The following is a 10891-nucleotide window of genomic DNA, read 5'->3' as shown; positions in this document are numbered from 1 at the left end:
TTTATATCGGCCGACACGAGGCCCAGACCATTCTGGAAAGTTCGCGCATGTGCCCGGTTTTCGAGACTATACTTCTACAAAGTTCCACAGTAGTTCCTCTAACGCCATCTAGTATTGAGTAGAGAGTTTCATGCGGTCTCTGTCTTTGTGTGGTTTCAATGGTTGCCGCTAGATGGCGCTAGTTTCTTCGAGTGTTCGTAACAATATGTACTCTATGAATTTAGGATGGTTTTTAGTCTATGGTAGTTTGTTATAATAAAAATAAAAACAAAAGTAAGATTTGTAAGTTGTATTGTAACTGAAGAATATAAGAAATAAAAGAAAAAGTGTTTAAAAGGTGAAAAGCTTTATTATTATTCCTCGATCCTGCCAAAATAACTAACAGTGGTAGCAGAGCGTGGTTTTCTGCAGTTTCCGGCAATCTATGAAAAGAAAAATATCGTTGAACGCAACGTGAAAAGAACAAAATGGCGTCAGGACAATACGAGTTTGGTAAAATGAAACAGTTTGAAGGAGAAAATTTCGATACGTGGAAATACAGATTGAAAACTATATTAAGAGAGCAGGAATGCTTAGATGCTATAGAAAGTGATTATTTTGCGATCAAACCTGACAAAATGCCATATAGATCTGCATCACTAATATCAACCATTGGTGTGTCCGTCAAATCGATATTCTGAGGAGACATTAAGCCAGACAACTCAGCAGATAAGGGATCCCAGTTTGATGGGCCAGGTTGAGGCGAATCCATTTTTGCCAGAAACTGAAAAATAAATTATATATGAATTAAGATAACAATTAGTTACACTCGATTATTATTCATTCACAGATTGTAAAGAAAAGACCCCTTTGATTGGTGTTCGTTATCACGCGACATAGGCATTAGTAGCTTTTTTATTTTAACGGGTTTATAAAATAATGTGTCAAATTTTTAAAAATGGAACAATAAAATTATTGATTTTGAAACATTTAAGTGACGCTACGGTTGTAATTTCGATACAATGGAAAAAAACGAGTTTCGCGTGTTGATAAAACATTGTTTTTTAATGGGAAAAAATACCGTTAAAGCACAGCAATGGCTTATAAAATGTTATGCAGGATCAGCTCCCTCTAAAGCAACCATTTGTCGGTGGTATGCCGACTTCAAACGCGGTCGCATGGACACCAATGATGGAGAACGCTCAGGTCGTCCAAATGAAGCACTGACTCAATAAAATATTAACCAAGTCCTCAAAATCGTATTGGAAGATCGGAAGGTAAAAGTGCGAGAGATAGCCGAGATAGTGAAGGCATTATGTTTATAAAATTAATAAAAACACTTACCTTAATAAATTCTCTTTTTAATGCCTTAAACAATTCTCTACATGTCTCCGGTATAATTTTCCCTAAAAGTTGAGGTGATATTGCACAACTAAATTTCATGTCTGCATATGTTCTACCCGTAGCTAAATATCTCAGCGTAGCAAGTAATCGTTCTTCTGCAGTCACCGATTGTCTCATTTTAGTATTTTGTTTAGTAATTCTAGGTTCTATCAGTTGTAATAAATATTGAAATGATTCTTTATCCATACGCAAGTAATTGTACAAATCTCCTGATTCATTAATTTCTAATTCCTTAAGTAAATTGATATGGCTATACATATTTCTTTTTTTGTACCAATCTTTGCACCAAATTCTTTTCTTTTTCTTTTCCTCAAATAATATTAATGCAGCACCAGCAACTAATGCGATTTTTCTTCGTTTTGTTGCCATCGTAATATGGACGCAAAATAGAACTTTCCACATGCGCTGTCGAACACAAACTGATAAGTCTGTGCAGTGTATTGCAGCAACCGACTTGTCCGGACAGACTGCCCGCGGGCATGTCCGTCTAGTGAATTCCCCGTCTTAGAATTGCTTAAATGTTTTTACGCTATAGATATAACAATCTAATTACCGTGAAACACGCCAACTTTGCCCCCAAGGGAAACTTTGCCCGAAGAACAATTTATAAGCATATCTTAAATTTCCAAAAATATTTTAATGTTATGGCAACATTGATTGATTGTGGTGGAAAATAGGTTATATTTATGGCAATACTGACTATCGTGATTGTTGCTAACTTTGCTTAGTAACTTGTTAGAACTCGTCGAGTGAGGTGTGTGTTTTTGCGGGCAAATTTTAGTGCAACTTTGTAAGTAGATTCTGCGAGATGGCGAAAACACAGGTGAGTTTACTTTATAACATGTCATAGAAAATTATTTGAAGAGTTTATGAATATTAGTCTCATTGCTCAAGGTCTTTTCAAACCTTATGTTACCGTTATGACGATGGGCAAAGTTATCTAGTAAAGTTCCGACCTACGATTGACAACATTGCCCGCCATCAAAAAAGGCTTAGGGTTGTCACATTACGAATCCTTAAAGTTTTTTTATACGACGTAATGAAGCAGGTAGGTTAACGATTTTTGAAAATTTGTGGGTTTTTTTCAAAAAATAATTTTTTTATTTTATAGTCACTGCTGAAGTGATTTAATTTTTGACATATTAGGTATTAATTTAATAAAATTTAAACACGACATTAGTTATTGAGTACTGAGTGACTACCTGCTCCACACAACTTTTTAATTTGAACTTTTTTGTTATTCTAAAACTGATACACAGGATCGCGGGTTCGAATCCCGCCCAGCGCATACATTCATGTAATGAGCATTTGTGTTTGTCTTGTGTCTGGGTGTTGTTTCTATCTACCTGTATACGTATATCAGCTATCTGGTACCCGTAAGCCATAGATTCTGCTTAGTTTGGGGTCACATTGACGTATGTAACATGCCCCCACATTCTTAGTATTTATTTATTTATTTTATTACTTCTAATATTTTTTGTTGAGAATTGCATGGTTTGTTTCAGAGAAATAAAAATAAATCTCGAATTCGACAGAGGAAGTCAAGACGAATAATTGGATCCAGGGTATATAAAAACTACACTGAAGACATGTTAAAAATTACATGTGAATCAGTAGAATCGGGTCAAATTTCTTCACGAGATGCCCAACGGCAATTTGGTATCCCAAGACGCACAATATTAAATAAAATAAAAAACAAACATTTGAAGTCAGTGGGTCATCCCACTGTTTTATCAGCTGCAGAAGAAAACCAAACTCGTACAAGTTTTACAAGCGTCTAGCGATTTTGGCTCCCCGCTTACTAAAGTGGATCTAAAGCTTGTAGTCCATGACGATCTAAAGAAAAATTCTCGAGATCATATGTTTAAGAATCAGATTCTTGGTGATGCATAGGTCCAGGGCTTTTTAGCAAGAAATGCTGATAAATTAACTGTGAGAACCACTCAAAATATTTCAAAGGCTAGAGCTGAAAAGGACTTCAAGAAATAGCCAAATAGTTTGACAATTTAAGTACAACATTAAAGGACATACCAGCAGAAAATATAGTCAACTTTCATGAAACCAACCTGTCGGACGATCCAGGTTCTTCAAAGTGCATTTTTCGGAGAGGAGTAAAGTATCCCGAAAGAATAGTCAATTTCACCAAAGGAAATATTTCTTATGTTTACAGCCACCGCAAGCGGTAAATGTCTCCCCATATATGTTGTTTACAAAACAACAAATATGTACTTAGAATGGGTTAGTGGAGGACTACCAGATACCAGATATAACTGCACCAAATCAGGGTGGTTTGACAGAGCTACGTTTGAGAATTACTTTGAAACCATAATTCTCCCATGGGCGCAAAATATATCAGGCACTAAAGTGATCATTTGCGACAACTTATCTAGTCATTTGAGCGTTAAAGTAATAGAGTTATGCGAGCAAAATAACATCAAATTTGTTTTTATCCCTCCAAGATCAACACACATCACCCAGCCGCTAGACGTGGCATTTTTTGGGCCTTTGAAGAAAGCTTAGCGTAAAATTTTGTACCGTAGTATAGGATCCGTAATCCAAACCAAACAACATTATAAATAAATAACCAGCTTAGGGGCATCACCTTTATTACCTTTGTATCTAAAGGAAGTAGTTTAGAGGATTAGATATTAATTTCGATAAGAAAAGAATTTCTCCAAAATAAAGAATATATTTTATACACCGTGCAAAATTCCCGGAGAATAACCCGCACTTTAATTCATAACAAAATAAATAAGTGATGGTTATATGAAGGTGTGGGAAGGCATTTTTGACGAGACTTCTGAAGTTGACAATTAGAACATCAGAATGAGTGACAAAAGCAAATCCTAGTGTTTCGAAAAAAGAAAGAGGTTGGTTTACTGAAATTCAAAATTATGCTGCCAAAAAGAATCGACTCGAAAAAAATATATTCAAATTTACGTTAAAAGTGATAAAATGAAACTTTAACTTAGTAGAAAAAAAAGCGCAAAACATGTCTAATGTTTTAAAATCTTAAGTAAAACAGTCTAACAGTTTTTTTAACCTTTCAGCTGCAGATAAACGTCTGCTGCCATTGTCCATCTTTATCAAAGATTGCCTGAAAAAAAATTTGATACTGATGGATGGGGATCGGAAAGTCCGACACTGATTTCTACGAGTTCCATACCAATGTATTTCACCCCTATCTCCTTCGCAATAACATCAAACTACCAGTGATACTTTATGTGGACAGTTATCTCATGCTACTAAATGTAACATCTCCACAATCAACAGCTAATATCAGGATACGGTGTATCGACTTCAATGTCAAGTTGGTAAATGAAATTCCAAACAGAATACCTTCTAATTACGAGACCATTAAAGAAAATAATACTCTTAAGTCTAGAAAACATCTTAAAACAGATTAAAGACCATCATGCACTGGTTGGATTGGCAAGAGAATTCGGATTTGATAACCAAAAAAATTCAAATATTATAAAAAATCAAATATATAGACGCCGCGTTGGTGCAACGGTTATAGCCATGGATTGTACCCGTTGCCCTGGTGGTTGCGGGTTCGATCCCCGCACATGACAAACATTTGTATTGGCCATACAGGTGTTTGCCGTGGTCTGGGTGCATGTGCAGTCCTTGTGGGTCTCCTCACCGTCCCTCGGAGAGCACGTTAAGCCGTCGGTCTCGGTTGTTATCAAGTACACCTTGCTACGTGTTAAAAAAATTGCTTGCTGGGTTAGAGAGACACCCACAACTCCTAACACGAGACACAAGAGAGAGAGTAAAAAAAATCCTACAGAATCTTAATTAATTTTTTTTTTAAACTCACAAAATCAACCACACTAAAGCAAAGCCTATACCTAAGAACTACAATGACTCACCCACAATAAATTGCACTCAGATCTTAAGACGGCGAGAGAATCCAACCCAAAAAAAGAAAAGAGCAAAAAGAGGCCGCAAACACACGCCCTGAGCCTTATATACCAAACCCAGTGCGTCGCGACACAACTACCCCCTCAGGTGCACCGCAACGTAATACGATACGAGGGTATTCCAAAAAATTAAATCAGTCGCCTAGAAAAAGTAAATAGCAACGCAAGTGCATAACTGTGCTATTATACATCAGCAGGAACGAAACCACGCGCTAATAAAAATATATGCTACAATACCCCCCCCGACAGAGAAGAATTTTGCATCTCTGGCAAAATTCTAAAAAAAAAACTAATGTAAGGAGAGAATCTGGTAAGCTCAGGAAGGGATTATAAAATTTAACTCCATACTAAGAGAAAAAAAATTTTTTTGATAGATTAATCATAAGAGATAATCGAATTACAAAAACACCACATATAATTTTGAATTCACTGCAACACTGTCTTACGACCCAATCATACGTCACTAACATACAACATCCTGAAATTCAACTATCAACGTGCGTTAACCGACCTAGACAATTAACGCCCTGACACTCAGAGTGACGGTCTATAAATGAGCACCACTCAGCAGCTACTTAAAATTTTTAATTTAACAATTTTTTTTTTCTTTTTAATCCATATTTAATACCGTATTCCCGATGTAGGCTTTAGAATGTGCATAACACAATTAGAATCGAATATATATTCAATAGAATAAAATAATATGTGGAATCGCCACCCGTTCCAGAATTAAGTTGTAACACAACAACAACAACTTATGGCGTAGGCTTTAAACAAAATAATATGAGTGGGTAGATACGTTAGAGATGCACCCAACACACACAAATTAAGTTATTGCTCAGTGGAATAACTCAACAAAAATAAACACCAAAAGTACATTAGAGACGTACCCAACACACAACTATCATAAGTCATGTACTTGAATAAGCACAAAAAAAAAAAAATGAGATCATCACCCGTCTCAAAAATGGAATACGTAATATAGATTTAAAACAAAAAGAAAACACAATATCAATTACCCTTACTACCAGAACTTCCTGTTAACTTCAAATCTTTAATATGCCAAACCCCAAGATCTTTACCATTCATATCCTGTAATACGTATACAAGAGGAGATCTTTTACCAACAATTCGACATTTGATAAATTTAGGCGCTAATTTCTTAGAAAAGTATTTATCTTTATCACTCAAGAAGTAAGTTTTCTTATAAACAAGATCACCAACATTAAATTCCGCAGTCCTACGACGCAAATTATAACTTGAAGTATTTTTTAAATGAGCGGCATACAACCGAAATTGAACTTTATCGAAAATACTCGCCAACTGACCTAAGTTCTCCGCATAACAGTCACGAGGAGTAAAAATCATATTTTCTATACTATCAGAGTCCAAATAATGCGAACCACACGACACTAACTCCCTACCGAAAACTAAAAAGGACGGAGTGAAACCCGTAGTTTCATTCACCGCGCTGTTAATTGCAAATTGAATTTGAGGTAAGTACCTATCCCACGATCTATGATCCTCATCGACAAAGGATGCAATACAAGTTAAAATAGTACGATTATATCTCTCAACCGGATTAACCTGTGGAGTATAACGTGGAGTAAAATGAACATTAGGAACATTATAACTTTTAAGAAATTTGATACACTCATTACTAATGAATTGCGTACCATTATCCAATATTACCGACTGTGGAATACCATGAACTAAGAAAACATTATCCTCAATTAACTTAATTATTACTTTGGAAGTTGCGCGCTTCATAGGGAAAATTAAACAAAATTTTGAAAAACAACAAGTTACAACCAATATATAATTATTTTGTTTTCTACTAATAGGCAATGGACCCATAATGTCAATTGAAATAACCTGCCAAGGACGGACACAATTCTTAGGACGACCCATGACACCTAATGTCAAATGATTTTGAGCTTTATATTCTAGACACTTAGAACAATTATTGACATAATTTAAAACATCTTTATACATTTTCGGCCAAAAGTACTTTAAATTTAATCTTTTAAGAGTTTTAAACATACCCAAATGACCCGCAGTAGGTACATCATGATTAATTGATATTATTCCCGAACGATGTTCCATAGGAATCACCTCCTTCCAATCAAACTCCGATGTTAAATAATTTTTATTTTTAGACAATCTAAATAATTTATCATTTTTAATACAATAATTTTGAAACGATGCTGGCTTATTAGCGCAGCCATTAAAAATATTAAGAAACCATTTATCATTATGACCTTTATAATTTGAAATTGAAAATATACTACTCACGGGAACCGAACGACTCAACGCGTCAGGAATAACATTATCACAACCTTTACGATGTTTAATCTCAAAGTTAAACTCTGATAACCTAGTACTCCACCGAGCCAAACGACCCGACGGGTTTGACAATGATAAAAACCACTTAAGGGCACTATGATCCGTGTAAACTGTAAATTTTTTACCATTATCGAGATAACAACGCCAATGTTCGACCGCTGTCAAAACCGCCAATGTTTCCCGTTCCGTAATACCATAATTTTGTTCCGGCTTGGTAAGTGACCTACTCATATATGCGACAGGATGTTCTTTCCCTTCAAAGGTCTGAGAGAGCATCGCACCAATCCCATAACTACTCGCATCCGTGTGAACTTCAAAAGGTTCGTTATAATTAGGACACCTGAGAACAGGAGCAGAGACCAAACACTCCTTAAGCTTTCTAAAAGAACAATCCGCCTCCTCCGTCCATTTAAATGGAGGTGCACCCTTACGAGTAGAAGTTAATTTATTTAACGGTGCCGCCAAAGCACTGAAATCCTTAATGAAACGACGATACCACGACGCTGTCCCTAAAAAACGTTTTAAACCCTTAACATTGGTTGGAGTGGGAAAATTAACTATTGCAGAAACCTTATCCGGGTCCGTACGCAACCCGTGTTTATCGATTACATACCCCAAATATTTCAACTGACTCCTAAAAAAACGACATTTATCAAAATTAATAGTAAGATTACATTCTTTTAAAATTTCCAATATTTGTAATAAAATAGAAACATGTTCATTGAAATCCGCGGTTGCAATTATTAAATCATCAACATAACAACAAACTTTAACCCCGAAACGGTTTCCAAACAACTTATCTACTAGTCTCTGTTGAGTGGCAGGTGCGTTAGTTAAACCAAACGCCATACGTTTAAACCTGAATGTACCACGTGACGGAATATAAAAAGCCGTTTTATCCCTATCCGATTCCTGATTCTGAGTTTGAAAGAAGGCACTACAAAAATCGATTGTTGACAAATAATGAGCATCCCTAAGATTATCTAAAATTTCTGATATATAAGGCAAACTATATGCATCCTTTTTGGTTACCGCATTCAGTTTCCGACTATCCAAACATAACCGATAGCTACCCGTATCCTTTCCCTTAGGAACCAAAAGTACCGGAGAACTCCACTCACTCTGACAGGGTTCGATGACATCCAACTCAAGCATCTTATCAACCTCCTCCGAAAGAATTCGTTGTTTCTCAGGAGACATCCGATAATATCGTTGCTTAATGGGAACAGCATCCCCCGTATCAATTCTATGAGTAACCACGGTAGTCAACCCTAAACCTTTCCGCTCAAAAGAAACAGAACGAAACTGATTAATAATGCTATCAACAATTGAACGCTGATCGCTATTTAAATGTTCATAACCCGTAATGACGTCATCCGAATTATTACACAAAATAGATTCTTGCTTAAAACTAACTGAATTAATATATTTCGGACAAATTTTGAATATTTTCCAAAAGTCAATGCCTAAAATGATATCTGAATTAATTTCCGGAAAAACAAAAAATTTTATAAAATGAAGTTGATCTTCGAACGCAACCGGTAAACACAAGTAACCAAGAGAAAACAACTTGTTCCCGTTAGCCACAACCGCAGAAATAATATTATCTTTAAAAAGAGTATAACCTCGTTGTAAGAAATCCTTATAAAAATTACCCCCCAAAATTGATATAGACGCACCAGTGTCTAAGAGACCCGACAACTTAATGTCATCTATATGTATAACGGCATAAGGCCTATTTTCAATACCATTATCATTACACAGAACCGAGTTTAATTTATACGATAAAAAATAAATTGAAATTGTTTTAAGCCAAGAATCCCAATCAGATTTAGAAAAATTAATATTATCACTAGTTTTAACTCGGTTCCAACTTACTCTTTTTTTTAAATCTTTAACCCCATTATTATATTTCGATTTACATTTAACACAATCGGGACGCTTCATATTAGGCTCTCCGCAACCAAAACAAAACACAACATTCCGATCCTTAAAACAATCGGCATAAGAGTGAGAAAACGATTTACAACGTTGACAATAAACAGTACGATTCGACGCGCGATCACCGATGGAATTAATGCTCGGCTGAATTTTACTATTGCTATTATTACTAGACACAGAATGTTTACACTGAGACGGCAATGATGTATGAGAATTATTGTAAGACGGGTTAGTAGGAGACAAAAATTGACGAGAGAATTTATGCGCTGAAGGAACAAAACGATTAGAATTAAAACGATTATTTTTATTAAAATACCCCTGATTATTAAAATTATTCGAATAATTAAATTTTTTAAATGAACTTTTAAAAACGTTTTTAACGTCAGTATTATAAGCTAAATCAGGTGCAACTAAATCATCCGAGACATTCTGTGGTTCGTGAAAATCTAAAAGTCTACTTTGAACATTTTCATAATTACGACACACATTCCTAAGCTGATCAATTGACGTTATATCCGATGACGCTAACATCCCAGCGTAACAAGGTCTAACGTTGTGTAATAAAATTTCTAATTTAAATTTTTCCTCAGGAGGAGTAGTTAATCTGTTAAACATTTCATCCATAACAGCCAAATAAATTACAATAGACTCATTCACCCCCTGTGTTCTATTTTGAATTTCCCTTAATAATTTGTAATCAAAATCTGGTTTATCGAAGTCCCTACGCAAATATTCTAAAACTACTTTCCAATCTGAAACCCCAGCACACACACTCCTATACCATTTTAAAGCATCGCCAACAAACAGCTGTAACGCAAAAGATAAAACTTTGTCATCCGCAATGCGATGAATAGTACAATGTTCCGTAACCCGGCGTATAAAAGTGCGTACGCAAGATTTACCGTCGAATTTAATTTTACTTAAATCTCCTAAACTGTTATGATCACAATGAACCGTTACATTCAAGGGATTACTAGATGATAACGAAGAAACTGTAAGAAATGGAGATGTATTAGACGATTTTAATTTATTAACTACCCCACAATAATTATTAAATTGATCAACACACAAATCGTAAGTGTCCCTATTCTTCTTAACCTCATCCTCATCCAATCTGCCAATCCTATGATACAAATGAGCCAACAAATTCTCTGCCCTCAATAAACTATTAAAATTCGGATTAGAATTAATAATTGATTTCACTTTTATCAAGGTGTCACTAATACCGCCCAAATCGGTTATAATATCCAACGGACTGACCAAAATCTCCTCTGACGGTAACAATTCCGATAATT

General features: G+C 35.4%; 1 protein-coding gene across 1 annotated transcript; it reads right to left on the bottom strand.

Annotated features, from left to right (window-relative positions):
* Nucleotides 1-274: 274 nt before the first annotated feature.
* On the bottom strand, nucleotides 275-2385 carry LOC123662841. The gene is made up of 3 exons (XM_045597634.1): nucleotides 1324-2385; nucleotides 610-763; nucleotides 275-422 (listed from the first exon to the last, which is right to left on the bottom strand). The coding sequence occupies exons 1-3, from the start codon at nucleotides 1783-1785 to the stop codon at nucleotides 379-381; spliced, it is 660 nt and encodes a 219-aa protein (XP_045453590.1). The 5' UTR covers nucleotides 1786-2385; the 3' UTR covers nucleotides 275-378.
* Between the last annotated feature and the right edge of the window lie 8506 nt (nucleotides 2386-10891).

This window comes from Melitaea cinxia, chromosome 19, assembly GCF_905220565.1.
Source record: "Melitaea cinxia chromosome 19, ilMelCinx1.1, whole genome shotgun sequence".
NCBI lineage: Eukaryota > Metazoa > Arthropoda > Insecta > Lepidoptera > Nymphalidae > Melitaea > Melitaea cinxia.
The sequence above is the reverse complement of the archived record's forward strand: the minus strand, read 5'-3'. Positions and strand labels throughout refer to the sequence as shown.